Here is a 16,790-nt window from a genome sequence, read left to right as displayed (position 1 = left end):
AAGTTGAAAATTTTACCTAGACAACAGTACTGCCAACAAAATATAATGTAAATAAAATGGCTTAGGGAAGTTTTAAAAATAAAACATCAGATATTCTTACTGAGTAATAAATACATTTTTCTTCTAAATCATAAGGGAGTCGATTCAGAATTATGAACCCAGATACCACATAAATCAGAGAAATTATCCTTTCTCTAAATGCTATGCTTCATTTCAAGAACCAAATTCTCTACCCTTAGGCCATTTTATAGTTTATAAAGCACTTAAATATATACTCTCTAATTTAATTCTTTATAACCCCGAAGTAGGTATTATTTTTGCCTCTGATGAAAGATGAGGAAATTGAGGGTTGGACAGTAGTCCAGGACTTCTGTACCCCATGAACAATGTCTTTCTTACCTCCAGGACTACTAGGAAGACTGCTTCCCTCTACGTGGAACATTCTTTCCCAACAAGCAACTTGCTCTGCCAGCCTAACTACTATTCATCCTTTAACTTTCTACTCGGATAGCACTTCCTCCATAAGCAATGCCTACCTTTCCTTTTTTTTCAAAAAATATTGATGAGTTCATCTGGAAAGAAAGAACTCCACAAAGTGCTGGGGATACTGCAGGAAACAAGACAGAAAGTCTTTGCCCTTTTATGGCTGAACATCCAGTTGGGGAGAAAGAAACAAATAACTACACACTTGACTAATTAATTACAAATATGGTAAGTATTAAAAAGGAGAAGTGCTGATACCCACCCAATGAGTGGGTGAGAGCTGTTCTGTGCATTCATGGTTCTTCCTCATCACAGCATTTATCACACTTTGTGACAACCAGCTGTTTGTCTATTTCCCCTGAAGTGATGGCACCAGATGCCATGATCTTAGTTTTCTGAATGTTGAGCTTTAAGCCAACTTTTTCACTCTCCTCTTTCTCTTTCATCAAGAGGCTCTTTAGTTCTTCTTCGCTTTCTGCCATGAGGGTGGTGTCATCTGCATATCTGAGGTTACTGATATTTCTCCTGGCAATCTTGATGCCAGCTTGTGCTTCATCCAACCCAGCATTCCTCGTGATGTACTCTGCATATAAGTTAAATAAATAGTGTGACAATATACAGCCTTGACGTACTCCTTTTCCTATTTGGAAGCAATCTGTTGTTCCATGTCCAGTTCAAACTGTTACTTCCTGACCTGCATACAGGTTTCTCAAGAGGCAGGTCAGGTGGTCTGGGATTCCCATGTCTTGAAGAATTTTCCACAGTTTATTGTTCACACACTCAAAGGCTTTGGCATAATCAATAAAGCAGAAACAGATGTTTTTCTTGAACTCTCTTGCTTTTTCGATGATCCAGCAGATGTTGGCAATTTGATCTCTGGTTCCTCTGCTTTTTCTAAAACCAACTTGAATATCTGGAAGTTCACAGTTCACGTATTGCTGAAGCCTGGCTTGGAGAATTTTAAGCATCACTTTACTAGCGTGTGAGATGAGTGCAATTGCGCGGTAGTTTGAGCATTCTTTGGCATTGCCTTTCTTTGGGATTGGAATGAAAACTGACCTTTACCAGTCCTGTGGCCACTGCTGAGCTTTCCAAATTTGCTGGCATATTGGGTGCAGCACTTTCACAGCATCATCTTTCAGGATTTGAAATAACTGAACTGGAATTCCATCACCTTCACTAGCTTTGTTTGTAGTGATGCTTCCTAAGGCCCACTTGACTTCACATTCCAGGATGTCTGGCTCTAGGTGAATCACACCATTGTGATTATCTTGGTTGTGAAGATCTTTATTGTACAGTTCAGTGTATTCTTGCCACCTCTAAAGATATTATTTAAAAATATTAGAACACTTTTTTCTTGAATTTACAGAAGTCACAAATACTATCACCAAATTGCTGCACATTTTTTACTTTCTTCTAAAAGAATCATTTTAAGTCAATCTTATGAAAACAGCCTAGGTCTCTAAAGGGAATTAGCGCCATCTAGTGACAGAAACTGGTAGAAAAATAAATTTCATTAGGAGACTGCTACTTGAGAAGCTGGAGAAGGAAATGGCAACCCACTCCAGTGTTCTTGCCTGGAGAATCCCAGGGACAGGGGAGCCTGGTGGGCTTCCGTCTGTGGGGTCACACAGAGTCGGACACGACTGAAGTGACTTAGCAGCAGCAGCAGCACTTGAGAAGCAAAAAAGAAAACTGCTTATGTAGCAGTATAATACACTGATTTAGGAAAATACAGAAAACTGTAGCACCCCCTCCTGGCTATGTTTTATTAATTTATACTGGATGCTAACAGATTTTAGCTACTTATATTACAGTTGTTCTAAAAAAAGTACTAAGACTCCTTATTATGATCATTTTTAAAATTGTTATTGGATGTTTAAAAGGAAGATAATTTGCTCTGTTGGAGGCAAGACTAAATCAGTATGACCCAATCCACTAACATACTTTCCCTTCCTCTAACTTGCAGCCAGATGTGAAGGGCCTTGACTTTATCCTGTAGGCCTTGAAAAGCCCTTATCTAGTTTTTACACAGGGAAGATTTCTTTGGGGACAGTATAAAGGATGGATACCTACAGAAAATGTGTTGAGGAAAGACTATCCAGGTGCGGGATTAATGGTAGTAATCTAGACATGAGATAACAAGGCCTAAACTGAAATGATGAACAAGAGTCCACTGGGTTAGAGGATCACTGTAACATACAGGATGTCTCTCAACTTTTTACTGCAGCAATTTTTTAAATTCGGTTATACCTCATCTTATCCTAGAGAAGGAAATGGCAACCCACTACAGTATTCTTGCCTGGGAAATTCTGTGGGCAAAGGAGCCTGCCAGGCTTCAGTTCATGGGGTCACACAGAGTCCAGCGCCACTGAGCGACTAACACTTTCATCTTATATCTTTTCTGTTATTACTTCAAACTGCCTTGACAAGATTAATCACTATTTGGGGGGTCTTATTCCCCCTACAAAATGATAAGCTCCTTGAAGACAAATTACTTTTGTAAAGATGTTAAAGATGATTTAATCAAAAGAATCTGTGTATGGGGTCATTTATTTCAATGATATAGCTTATGAAGACAAAAAAATATAGTGGCGTTTTAGAAAACTATTTTTTGATAGATTCTTATGTACTTTAGGAGAGATTTTATACTAATGATGTACACTGCTGCTGCTAAGTCACTTCAGTCGTGTCCGACTCTGTGTGACCCCACAGACGGAAGCCCACCAGGCTCCCCCGTCCCTGGGATTCTCCAGGCAAGAACACTGGAGTGGGTTGCCATTTCCTTCTCCAATGTGTGAAAGTGAAAAGTGAAAGTGAAGTCGCTCAGTCGTGTCCAACCCTTAGCAACCCCACGGACTGCAGCCTACCAGGCTCCTCCATCCATGGGATTTTCTAGGCAAGAGTACTGGAGTGGCTTGCCATTTACCAGTTCTTAAACGTGTGATCATTGTATCACGGGGACAATATTCATCTGGTGGATGTAAAAGCAGAAATATGTTGGCTTTTTTATAGGCATCTTTGGATAAAGGTGAACTCAACTATTTTTTTTTTTTAAAGAATACAGTACAGTTTATTTTTAAGTGTTCGAAAGCAAGAAAACTAAATATATTTTTTCAGATAACACACATGAAGGTAAAACTTCCAGGTTTTAGCTCCAAAGTAAAACATCTGTACATGTTAAAAACCTAACTTTCAGACCTGGCCAACCCAGGGACCGAACAACACAAAATCAGGGCAACGGTTTCCTGTGGGGAAGGAGCGGGGAGGAGCAAGGGACTCTAAGTTCCTGCCCATGTCCCAGTTCTTAAGAAACAAGGAAGATGGGTTGTAACAGTTACAATTTTAGATATGTTACACACATTTTTTAGATAAGTGACATTTAGTTCAGTTCAGTTCAGTCGCTCAGTCGTGTCCGACTCTCCGCGACCCCATGAATCACAGCACACCAGGCCTCCCTGTCCATCACCAACTCCCGGAGTTCACTCAAACTCACGTCCATCAAGTCGGTGACATTACCGACATAAATAACAACTGTTTTCCTTCCTCTCAATTTCAAGATTAAATTATACTTTCCATCCCCAAAAGCAGCCAAGATGACCAACTAAAGATTAGTCCTTACACTGACAATAAATAAAAACTAATAAAAACAAAAAGAACATAGGCAGAACCCTTTGACCTAAATCACAGCAAGATCCTCTATGACTGACCTCCTAGAGTAATGGAAATGAAAACAAAAATAAACAAATGGGACCTAATTAAAAGTTTTTACACAGTGAAGGAAACTACAAGCAAGGTGAAAAGAAAATCCTCAGAATAGGAGAAAATAATAGCAAATGAAACACTGACAAGATTAATCTCCAAAATATACAAGCAGCTCGTGCAACTCATACCAGAAAAACAACCCAATCAAAAAGTTGGGCAGAAGACCTAAACAAACATTTCTCCAAAGAAGACATACAGATGGCTAATAAACACATGAAAAGATGCTCAACATCGCTCGTTATTAGAGAAATGCAAATCAAAACTACAATAAGGTATCGTCTCACACCAGTCAGAACAGTCATCATCAAAAAGTCTACAAACAATTAATGCTGGAGAGGGTGTGGAGTAAAGGGAACTTCCTTGCACTGTTGGTGTGAATGCAAACTGATATGGCCACTATGGAGAACACTGTGGAGATTCCTTAAAAAAAAAAAAGGAATAAAACTACCATACGATCCAGAAATCACACTACAGGGAAAACATAATTGAAAAAGACATGTGTACCCCAATGTTCATCGCAGCACTATTTACAATAGCTAGGACATGGAAGCAACCTAGATGTCCATTGACAGGTGAAAGGATAAAGAAGCTGTGGTCCATACACACATGGAATATTACTCAGCCATAAAGAGGAACACAAGTGAGTCAGTGCTAATAAGGTTGACGAAGCTAGAGCCTCTTAAATAGAGTGAAGTCAGTCAGAAAGAGAAAGACAAGTATTGTATATTAACACATATATGTGGAATCTAGAAAGATGGTACTGATGATTCTATTTGCAGGGCAGCAAAAGAGGTGCACACGTAAAGAATAGACTTTCGGTCACAGTCAGGGAGGGAGCAGGTAGGAGGACTTGAGCGAGCAGTACTGAAACACACATTGCCATATGTAAAACAGACAGCCAGTGGGGACACGCCACACGACGCAGGAAACCCACTGTGACAACACAGAGGGGTGGGATGGGGAGGGAGTTGGGAAGGAGGTTTAAGAGGGAGGGGACATGTGTATGCCTGTGGCTGTTTCATGTTGAAGTATGGCAGAAACCATCACAATATTGTAAGGTAATTATCCCCCAATTAAAAATAAAATAAAAGCTTAAAAATAATAAATAAAAATAATGCTGTTAGAAAAAACAAAAAAGCATGTAGCTGATAAAAATTCACTTACAATGTATCAACTATACAGCAAAATTGTTAGTATAGTAACAGAAAAATGAATTTTATACAAGCTAAATCCACTCTAAAACTCAATAATACCCTAACTGTAATTCTTACTTTCCGAGGTCTCTTTCATCACAGTGTCTAACAGTACCTTGCCTTTAGAAGGTGCAACATAAATTTCTATTCACTGGAATTCCTAAGCCAGGAAATTCCACTAAGGATGACCATAGACCAGAAGTCTGAACATTCAAACCAGACACATACCTGAATTTAGGAAGAACTGGGGAGGATCTCCATGAATGCCCACCGTGCCTGGTCCCAGGGAGTCAGACAGGGTATTTACAAAGGAAAATACGCCACTCATGATTCCAAAGCCCAGGCCAGAAACTAAAGAGGAAGGAAAATACTGTTAAACCTTATTCACACTATGATTTCTCTTCAAATCAAATCCCCAAAGACTAGGGAACACTACTTTGCTGAAGGAAAAAGGGTGTACAGGCTGTTGGAGAAGCAGCAGAACGATGGCTCAGAAAAGGCAAGTGCTTGGCAAAATGATGAACCGGGGTGGGGGTGGCGGGGTCAGGGAATGGACAGTGAAATGTAGCAGAGAAATGAAAAACGATAGAAAGAGATCCAGGAAGGCTCTGAAGTGATAGGTGAGACAGAATGATATGATATTAAAGCTCTGACTTTAATTCATAACAGAGTCTACAGAATTAATTTTGATGGAATTGAGCTTGAGGGGTGATTGCACTGTAAAGAGGGATCCCTCGGTCAAGCTGGGTGACTCAATTTAGGAACCTAGACCCAACCTTTAAAGCACAATTCTGAAAGAAAAATATGAAAAGGTATTAACTGTATTAATATGAAGAGTCTTCCCAGTACAAATTCATGGAATCAACCCAGAGAGGGTAACAGTAACATCACTTGGAAATTGTTAACTGGAGTGTATACATGTTAAAAAAAACCTGTCAAATTTGGTTAATAGTTAATGGACACACAGATGAGAGTCATCTGAAATCACTTTCCTTTATAAAAGGGCTCTGCTGCTGCTGCTAAGTCGCTTCAGTCGTGTCTGACTCTGTGCGACCCCATAGACGGCAGCCCACCAGGCTCCCCCGTCCCTGGGATTCTCCAGGCAAGAACACTGGAGTGGGTTGCCATTTCCTTCTCCAATGCATGAAAGTGAAAAAAAGCTATAAAAATTAAAAAAATATACACCGATAGGCCAATGCAGTAGTAAAATACTACTAGAAACCCACAAAGCTATAAAAGATAAAAATGGCTTTTAGGTCAAGTTTGACTTTTTTTATCTTCACAACACTATGCAGCTCTAACTTACCATAAGCCAGCAATCTCATAGAGGGTGCTTTCTCATATGGGTTTATAATCTTCAAACCCTCACTGGCTTTTCTAAAATAAAAGCACACGCATAATTTTTTTAAAGTAGTATATCAGAAAAACACAGAAGGTATCTTAAAATGCAAATACTTAATGAGGTTTTTGATCAGATTATACTCTAAATCTAAAATCCATTTAAATGAATACAACAAAGCTTCAATTAACTAAAATCAACCAAAATTCCCAACCTTTTGCCTTTTATCTGACATTCACAAAGAATAGGAAAAATAATATAAGTAAACAAGCCATCAGGATTGGGTTTAATAAGGGGGAAAAAAGCAATACTTATGACTAAGCTTGTGTGTTAAGTGACTTCAATCATATCCGACTCTGTGCGACCCTATATACTATTGCACGCCAGGCTCCGCTGTCCAGGATTCTCCAGGCAAGAATATTGGAGTGGGTTGCCCCACCCAAGGACTGAACTCTCATCTCTTATTCTCCTGTACTGGCAGGTGATTCTTTACCACTAGCACCACCATGACCAAGCTACAGTATCAGTTCAGTCTCTCAGTCGTGTCCAGCTCTTTGCAACCCCATGGACTGCAGCATGCCAGGCCTTCCTGTCCATTACCAACTCCCGGAGTTTACTCAAACTCGTGTCCACTGAGTCAGTGATGCCATCCAACCATCTCATCCTCTGTCATCCCCTTCTCCTCCCACATTCAATCTTTCCCAGCCTCAGGGTCTTTTCCAATGAATCAGTTCTTTGTATCAGGTGACCAAAATATTGGAGCTTCAGCTTCAACATCAGTCCTTCCAATGAATATTCAGGACTGATTTCCTTTAGGATGGACTGGTTGGATCTCCTTGCTGTCCAAGGGACTCTCAAGAGTCTTCTCCAACACCACAGTTCAAAAGCATCAATTCTTCTGTGCTCAACTTTCTTTATAGTCCAACTCTCACATCCATACATGACCACTGGAAAAACCATAGCCTTGACTAGACAGACCTTTGTTGGCAAAGTAATGTCTCTGCTTTTTAATATGCTGTCTAGGTTGGTCACAACTTTTTTTGCAAGGAGCAAGTGTCTTTTAATTTCATGGCTGCAGTCACCATCTGCAGTGATTTTGGAGTCCAGAAAAATGTCACTGTTTCCATTGTTTCCCCATCTATTCACCATGAAGTGATGGGACCAGATGCCATGATCTTAGTTTTCTGAACATTGAGCTTTCACCCAGCTTTTTCACTCTCCTCTTTCTCTTTCATCAAGAGGCTCTTTAGTTCTTCTTTGCTTTCTGCATAAGGATGGTGTCATCTGCATATCTGAGGTTATTGATATTTCTCCTGGCAATCTTGATTCCAGCTTGTGCTTCATCCAGCCCAGCGTTTCTCATGATGTACTCTGCATATAAGTTAAATAAGCAGGGTCGACAGTATACAGCCTTAATATACTCCTTTTCCTATTTGGAACCAGTCTGTCTTAGAAAGTATTTAATCCAACATGCTATGGCATCTACCACTCTGAATTGTTCCTCTTCCCAAAGTACTGTATCTTTAATTCTACTTTCTTAGTACTTTGTTGTATGTCTGCCTGGGTTAGACTTATTGTGCCACCCTCCCTTCTACCTTCCACTTGGTAGAACCTAAATGGTACTCACTCCTCAAAGTCTAGTTCAGGCAACAATTGCTCAAAAAAGCTATCTTTACCAATGATTGATAGTCATTCATCCCATCTCTCTCCACTTTTAGGTGTGTTTGTTTGCTGTTGTTGTTGTTACGGGGACCTTTCATGTGGGATCTTAAATCCCTGACCAGGGATCAAACCGGCATGCCCACACTGGAAGCCAGGTCTTAACCACTAGACCACCAGGGAAGTCCCTCTCCTTACTTTTAAATCCTATTCACACTGATGGTCTGAACTCTCATATGGATACCTAATCACATGGTCTTCTGATTCTAAAACATTTCTTTCATATCCCCAATCAGGCTTCAGGGGAGAATAAAATGCTACCTTCAGAAAAGAAGATAAATGAAAACCTGAAAGAACCACTGCTCAGTAAGAAATGATCATCAGAGTGATCATATCCAGGCTTTTGTTGTGGACAACCTGCAAACTTACCATGAGCCCTGCCCCCTGCCCCAAATGTGTCAGGACTGTGGCCAGGTCAGTTCCACTCTCGTCACTATTACTATCCCTTGTTAGTTAGAAAGTCTGCAACAATGTTCCTGACTCAAAGGATATTTAAATTATATTTACCATAAAATATATTTGTTTAAAGCAACTAAGGAACTAAACATTTTAGAATGATTTTTCAACAAGTGCTAAAACAAAAATGAGTGAGGTTAACTCTAAGAGTAGAAAATTAGCCAGAACACAGAACTTATATTCTGGGTTATTGTGTTAATTAAATTTCAAAGTATGCACATTCACTGCAGTGAGCCTATCTCATCACATAAATATAAATATATATTTATATATATTTGCCTTATATATATATATTATTTAATGTATTAAATAAGGCAACACAGAATTCAACCAAAACAGTAATAAGCATAAAGAAAAAGGTCTTTGGGATTTCCCTGGTTGTCCAGTGGTTAAGTAAGATCCCACACTTCTATTACAAGGGGCACAGGTCTGATCTCTGGTCAGGGAACCAAGATCCCACATGCCACACAAGATCAAAAAAAAAAAAAAAAAAGGAAAAGAAACAATTTGCCATTTCAGTGCTCTCCATTTGGAAGCATCATTTGGTAGCAGGGACATGAGCCAGAATTTGCGTGACTGTGATCTTTCTCTGGAACAGTAACCACCTGAAATGCCCAAGTAGCCTACATAAACTCGCCTATCACAGGAGTGGTTTCAAAGGCTAATGAATGCTTACAGAACTATATAATAGCAACAATCTCCATCAACAAACAGATACAATGGTATAACAGAATCAATAAACTTTGGAGGATTTCTGTTTTATATAAATTGCTCAGCAATGAGTAAAAGATTTGTGATATTTAGTATAACAAAGTACTGCTATCACAAATATATTAAAGCTATAAACTTAAAAGTTTTGTAAACGTCCTCCTTCTATGAGGAAGGAAAGGTCTAGGGCACCAACAGTTCTCAGTGCCAGTATCAGGAAGTGAAAAAGTAAAAGGCACCATCATCAGCTTCCGAGTTCTTGATGGACACAACACACAACTGATGACGTGAGGGACAGTGATTTTAATTCGACCATTTTACTGAAATGGAAAAGTCTTTGTTTGCATTTATTATTGTTTCTAAGAAGAAAAAAGAAAAAGCTCAATTTTTTGAAATGTAAACTTTGAAAAACATATGATAAATCATACCAGCTTTCTTGTTTGCTCTGATTCACTCTACATGTGTGTGTAAGAGAGGGAAAGAACCACGGAATATGCATGTAAATACACTATTTTAGAAATTTTTAAAAATAGACTTATGCCTTTTAAAATTAAAAGGTAGCAATGATTACCTTACTACTTCTTCTATAAATGATTTTTTAAATTACCAAATCTTTATGGTATCAGCATTATCAGACAACTGAAACTACAAAACTTCATTCCAAGCCAAAAAAATTCTAGTGTATATTTTAGGCAATACTCAGGACCATAACTTGGATTTTTTTTTCCTTCTAATTAAGGTAGAAAACACTATCATTTGTGGCCACATGTCAATTTCTCACAGTGCAATGCTTTGCTAGGCTGAAAGTCACAATTCATTCATTCAAGATGAAGTACTGTTCCTAAGGCATGAGTCATGAAATAAATTCATATTGAACTACAATGATAAGTGGGCTTCCCTGGTGGCTCTCGGTAGTAAAGAGTCTGCCTGTCAACGTAGGAGAGGCAAGTTTGATTCCCAGGTTGGGAAGATACCCTGGAGAGGAAATGGCAACGCACTCCAGTATTCTTGCCTTGAGAATTCCATGGACAGAGAAGCCTTGAAGGCTTACAATCCATGGGGCTACAAAAAGAGCTGGACACTACTTAAGTGACTAAACAACAACAAACAACAATAAATACTTTGATTCAATTCCATATGTGTGTGTGTGTGTGTATATATATATATATATATATATATATAATTGGTACAGGCTCTCCACATTTTAATCTTGGCACCAAATTCAGGTAGCATAAATTTTATTGAGGCAGTACTTTAGACTTAAAAGTTCAAAACCTACTTTGGCAGTGGAGATAATTAAAATATTGATTAAACTGAAGTTCCTATATTTAATTTGGTGAAGCCTAAGACAGCAACTTAAATGTATCTATATAAATGTTAGTCATGAGTAAAGTACATAATTCTCAAACTTGTTTTAACATGTAACTATATAACATCCAACATTTTTTAAATGTGCTAGGAAAATATTTATCATATTCCAAAGGTTTGTTGCAGATTCATTTTGTAATGGCAAACAAAGGCACCTGTTATTTATCTGCAAATCTCCAAAGGTCCTTTTGGAGCACCAAACATGGTTTCCCCAGAAGGCCAAGGAGGCTTCTCTGAATTTCCTGGCCGGAGAGCCTGCAGACTGACAGCAATACTTCCTTCTGCATGTGGTCCTATGCCCTCACTGCCCTCATTAAAAAGGGCAACCCATGGGGAATTCCCTGACAGTTCAGTGGTTAGGACTCCGCACTTTCATTGACAGGGTGCAGGTTCAATCCTTGGTCAGGGAACTAAGATCCCACAAACAGCAGAGCAACAGCCGCCCCCCCCCACCCAAAGGCAACTCATGTTGGGCTTGTCGTCTTTTGGAAACTTGGGTGAGAGCCAATAAAGCTTTGCTTTTCAGTTGGAAATCATGAAGAAACACAACAGTAAAGACAGCAGATACTCAGCCAGCTAATTCAGGTAACTGAGGTTGTAGAATCTCAAGTCCTAAAAGGTTATTACTAAGGCCAGGACCCGATCTGTGAAAACCTACTGAAATTAGAAAGCGCAGAACCAATGTGAGCCAATGATGACGACGCTGGAGTAAGAAAGTCCAGTGCAATCAGAAGCTGAGTTAAGAGAACAGTGCCCTGTCAATGGTGGGAAGGGCCCTGCTTTCTGAACCACTCTGACCACAGCGGGGCACTGTGCCGGGTCCTGGGCACAGGTAAACCCCAGGCACCGCCAGAAAGGGGTGTGTCCACTGACATAAAAGAACAGACACAGGAAAAGATTTGGAAGCCACATCCTTGCCTCCTGAGGGCCAGGTGAGAAAATGAGGAACGCACAGTCTTGAAAGAGATAAGATGACAACCATGCGACAGAGACTGCTTTTGCCTGTGCATGGTAGAGGTGAACAAAGAGTGGAGATCTTTATTACCTTAATATATTCTACAGTAAAAATTAAATTTAGGAATGGCAGTTAACTGCTGCATGCCAGAAACATTCAACCACAGCTGAATGTCCATCTCTTAAGATTACTGTAATTCCCGTGGAACCTGAAATGTTATCTTTGATTTTTATTTGTTGCTCTTTAATGTTTCCAGGAACTAATGGAACTTTCATTTTTAAACCTTTTCTAAGATACTACTTTTGCTTCTAAGCAATGGCTTCCTGGTTTTCTACTCATGGTTTAAATTGCTTCATTATTAAAATTTCAGTATCTGTTATTAAAAGTGTCAAGTAAAAAATACAGAAGCCTTGGCATCTTGGCAGGAACAAAGGATCAGAAGAAGCCTGTTATAAGAGATCCTATTGAGGTCCTTTCTGTCTTGGTTGTACCCTTGAAATTCATAAAGTGCTTTAATTAACTCATTTGCAGAAATGAAAAAACAGCACATTTATCAGTCTACTAACTAAGCATTACTACGTAATCAAAGCCAAACTCATGACTGCCTGAAGGAAAATATTGTTCCAAGTTCAAGCTGTGCTTTCAAACAGTGGTTTCATGTGAGCTCCTCATGGATCCTACAGATGACCTACTTCCTGGCCTAGAAAGGGAACTCATGCCCACAACTTTTTTTAAATGTATTTTTCTATTACAGACATGAAATCAAATGACATTATCCAAAATGAACATATGTTTCCCCCAATACAGTCAAAATTATGGCAAGCATAATTGCCATAAGAATTATCTATTTTAGGTGATGTCAAAGAGAAGCACATATAAATTCTGATTTGGAAGAGTTTTTGTACTTATTGTTTCAATGACTTTCTCTGCCTTATTTTTCTCTATGGCACTTATCTTGTAATATACGATGTACTTTCTTGTTTTATTCATTTGTTCTCTCTTTACACTATAAGGTACCACCATGAGACTGTCTTTTAATCATGATGTATCCCCAGTACCCAGAGTAGAGCATGGCATTAAGCAAATTCTCAAGCATATTTTTTGAATGAGTGAAGGAAGGAATGAGGGCCCACAACTTAAAATACTCAATATTTTCAGGCTGAAAATGGACGATCCCCTGGCTTGGAACTATGTAGGAAGACATGGACCTTTAAATACAATAACATATTAATGTTTCAAACTACTAAATTATTCAAAAAACACTGGGGGAAAAAAGTAAACCAAACACTTAACTTACTTTAAAAGTTTATAATATGCAAACCGGAACATTTCTTGGATAAGGACTGAGATTAACACTCCAAAAATCAGCAGATATTTCTCTCTTGGTTCATCTTTGTTACCAATAAGGGTTGTTGTCGTGAACCAAATGAGGGAAGAAAACAGCAGAGACACCAACCAGAAGAAAGCTCTGAAAATTGGAGGGAAAAAAGTTATAAGTGAACAGGATCAAAAACGATTTAAAAGCAGGAAAGAAAAAAGGGACTTCCTTGGTCATCTAATGGTTAGGACTCTGAGCTTCCAATGCAGGGAGAACAGGTTCGATTCTTGGTTGGGGAATAAGATCCCACATATCACATGGCAAAAATAATAATAATAAAATGTACAGGCTGCCACATAACACTAAGCAGGATTCCATGTGCTATACACAGTAGGTTCTGGTTATTCATTTTAAATATAGCAGTTTGGTTTGGGGGAGAATGGATACATGCATCCATATGGCTGAGTCCTTTACTCTTCACCTTAATCTATCACAACATTGTTAATTGGCTACAGCCCAAAACAAAGTAAAAAGTTAAAAATAAATAAAATGTACAGAGCCAAGAGATACTGCTTACAGCTGAATTACATATAAAATAAATAAATAAAAAACAAAACAAAATCCTGCTTGAGAAGAAAGAGATTTCTTGACAGAAAACGTCCAACTGTTCTTAATCAATGTGCAGTTTCCCTGATGAAACAAACATGCAATCCAAGAGGAACCTGAAATTTTTCGTAAAAAATCACTTTTTCCAGTGACCCTTCTTTTTGAAAGTACATCTGAAGACTATTTGCCAAGGACTGTCTAGCTGGAAACTTCGTTATTTGCTAATTAAGCTTCCTAATTAAAGCTTTGTCCACTAATGTGTAAATATTTTTTCCAGGAAAATGTCTATGTCTCTATAAACAGAACAGTTATTTAAAATCCAGATGTTGAAAGCCTGTGCTCTGATCTAAGTCAGTTTCCCAGGTCTGGTTTTTACAACATTCCTGTGGAAGTTTAATGATTATAACAAGTACAGATCTTCTGCCCAAATCTCTATTGTGTTTTGTTTTGTTTTACTTGGCCGCATAGGGTCTTAGTTGTGGCCAGCAGGCGTGGTTACCCAGCGGCAGGCATGTAGGATCTTAGTTCCCCAACCAGGATCGAACCAGAGTCCCCTAAACTGGAAGGCAGATTCTTAACCACTGGACCACCAGTGAAGTCTCTCTATATCGGTTTTTAAATGAGTCCTGTGATGCAGCACTTTCAACACAGTGTGAGGGGTGAAGAAGTTCAGAAAAGGTGGGAGACGCACTGGCCTGGCCTGGCCATTTCTCCCGATGCCAAGTGAGACTCAACAGCACAGAGGGTCATGGGGAAGCTCCAGTAAGAGCTGCCGGACAGGTGAAAACTGGCATTATGATCACATTCGCCACCCGAGTTCGGTACTGACCAAGCACCTGCAAAAAGATGTACTACAGGCGCTGCGGAGTTCTCTACCCTTTGGCCGCATACCTGGATCTCTTAAAATAATTGCGTAGTCCGAATTCCACCCCCTAGACATTCCTGTTCAGTTGATCACGGGTAGGGGCTGAGCAGGAGTGTGTTTTAAAGTACCTGATCCCCAGGTGCTTAAGGGCTCTTAACTAGCTTGGGATTAGAGACGCCTGTTTGAATCTGAGGTGCGCTCTCTCCAAAATAAATCAAAGATGAATATTTGAAGTTATCCACAATTGTTTACACAGTTTTAATGTATGACGAACGCACACCCACGGACCCTAGGCAAAGACCACCGAGCCAAGCGTCAGGGTTTTCTGAGACCCACGGTGTGAGCGCCTTCACGATGTGTGCTCGCTCTTTGAGGTCGCCGACCCTCGGAGGAGGGCTCTTAAGAAGTCCCAGGGAAAGGGGTCTCAGCTCTCCCAATTCCAATCATTCTCCGCTTTAAAGCCCAACGTGATCGAGCTGTTTGGTGGGGCGCCAGGGATCGCGAGTACCCCCGGCAGGGGAGGGGAGCCCCGGGTCCGGGTTTCCCGTCGCAACCGCCTTACCCAATGATGAGAAAGATGATGCGTAACGGCTCAGTGGCGATGGTGAAGATGTAGAGGGCGAGCGCAGGCCCGAAGGCAACGAAGGCGCAGCCAAAGAACACGGCCGCCGTCATGGCGACCGCAGAAGCCGGCCGGGGGTGGGCCTGGCCTGGACACTGGGGCGCAGAGCGCCGAAGCAGCTGAGCACCGGACCAGCTGAGCACTGGGACGAGGGCGGGGCAGGACCAGGGGCTGAAGGCGGGGCGAGAGCGGGGCTTGGCTGAGGGCGAGGGCGTAGTGGGGGCGGGGCGAGGTGCGGCGGTGGGCGGGCCGGGCCGGGGCGGGGCGGGGCGCGGCGGGGCGCGGCGGGGCGGGGCGGGGCGCGGCGGGGCGGGGCGGGGCGCGGCGGGGCGGGGCGCGGCGGGGCGGGGCGGGGCGCGGCGGGGCGGGGCGGGGCGCGGCGGGGCGGGGCGCGGCGGGGCGGGGCGGGGCGCGGCGCGGGGGGGCGCGGCGCGGCGGGCCTGGCCTCACCTGGCTTCTGCTCTGGAAGCGTTTGTTGTTTGCTTGCTCAGTCCTGGTCGACTCTGCGAGCCCGTGGACTGCACGACCAGGCTTCCCTGTCCTTCACCATCTCCCGGAGTTTGCTCAAATTCTTGTCCATTGAGTCGGTGATGCCATCCAACTATCTCATCCTCTGTCGCCCCTTCTCCTCTTGCCTTCAATCTTTCCCAGCATCAGGATGAGCTGGCTCTTGGCATCAGGTGGCCAAAGTATTGGAGCTTCAGCATCAGTCCTTCCAATGAATATTCAGGATTGATTTCCTTAGGGTTGACTGGTTTGATTTCCTTACAGTCCAAGGGGAAAAAAAAGACTCTCGAGAGTCTTCTCCAATACCACAGTTTGAAAGCATCAATTCTTTGGTGCTCAGCCTTATTTATGGTCCAACTCTCACATCCATACATGACTACTGGAAAAACCATAGTTTTGACTAGATGGACCTTTGTCAGCAAAGTAATGTCTCTGCTTTTTAATGCACCGTCTAGGTTCTTCACAGATTTTCTTCCAAGGAGCAAGCATCTTTTAATTTCATGGCTGCAGTCATTTGCAGTGATTTTGGAGCCCAAGAAAATAGTCTGTTAACTGTTTCTATGTTTCCCCATATATTTTCAATGAAGTGATGGTACCAGATGCCATGATCTTAGTTTTCTGAATGTTGAGTTTTAAGCCAGCTTTTTCACTCTCCTCTTTCACTTTCATCAAGAGGCTTTTTATTTCCTCTTCACTTTCTGCCATAAGGATGGTGTCATCTGCATATCAGAGGTTATTGATATTTCTCCTGGCAATCTTGATTCCAGCTTGTGCTTCATCCAGCCCGGCATTTCACATGATATACAGTGCATATAAGTTAAATAAGCAGGGTGACAACATACAGCCTTGACATACTCCTCTCCCAATTTGGAACCAGTCCGTTGTT

The 16,790-nt window shown here is 41.1% G+C and overlaps 1 protein-coding gene across 2 annotated transcripts in view; it reads right to left on the bottom strand.

Annotated features, from left to right (window-relative positions):
- Window positions 1–15,554, bottom strand: part of APH1B (aph-1B gamma-secretase subunit) — a 76,734-nt gene extending 61,180 nt beyond the window's left edge. For both annotated transcript variants that reach the window (XM_055437306.2, XM_055437304.2), the window contains exons 1-4: window positions 15,338–15,554; window positions 13,284–13,454; window positions 6,748–6,818; window positions 5,670–5,792 (exon numbers count right to left, since the gene is read on the bottom strand). In XM_055437306.2, coding sequence (XP_055293281.1) covers window positions 5,670–5,792; window positions 6,748–6,818; window positions 13,284–13,454; window positions 15,338–15,450 — 478 coding nt within the window. In that variant the 5' untranslated portion in view covers window positions 15,451–15,554. The remainder of the gene's footprint in view (window positions 1–5,669; window positions 5,793–6,747; window positions 6,819–13,283; window positions 13,455–15,337) is intronic.
- Window positions 15,555–16,790: the final 1,236 nt, after the last annotated feature.

Source organism: Moschus berezovskii, chromosome 9 (genome assembly GCF_049115385.1).
Source record: "Moschus berezovskii isolate FMDL1 chromosome 9, NW_MosBer_1.0, whole genome shotgun sequence".
NCBI classification, from domain to species: domain Eukaryota; kingdom Metazoa; phylum Chordata; class Mammalia; order Artiodactyla; family Moschidae; genus Moschus; species Moschus berezovskii.
This window is presented reverse-complemented; position numbering and strand designations above follow the sequence as displayed.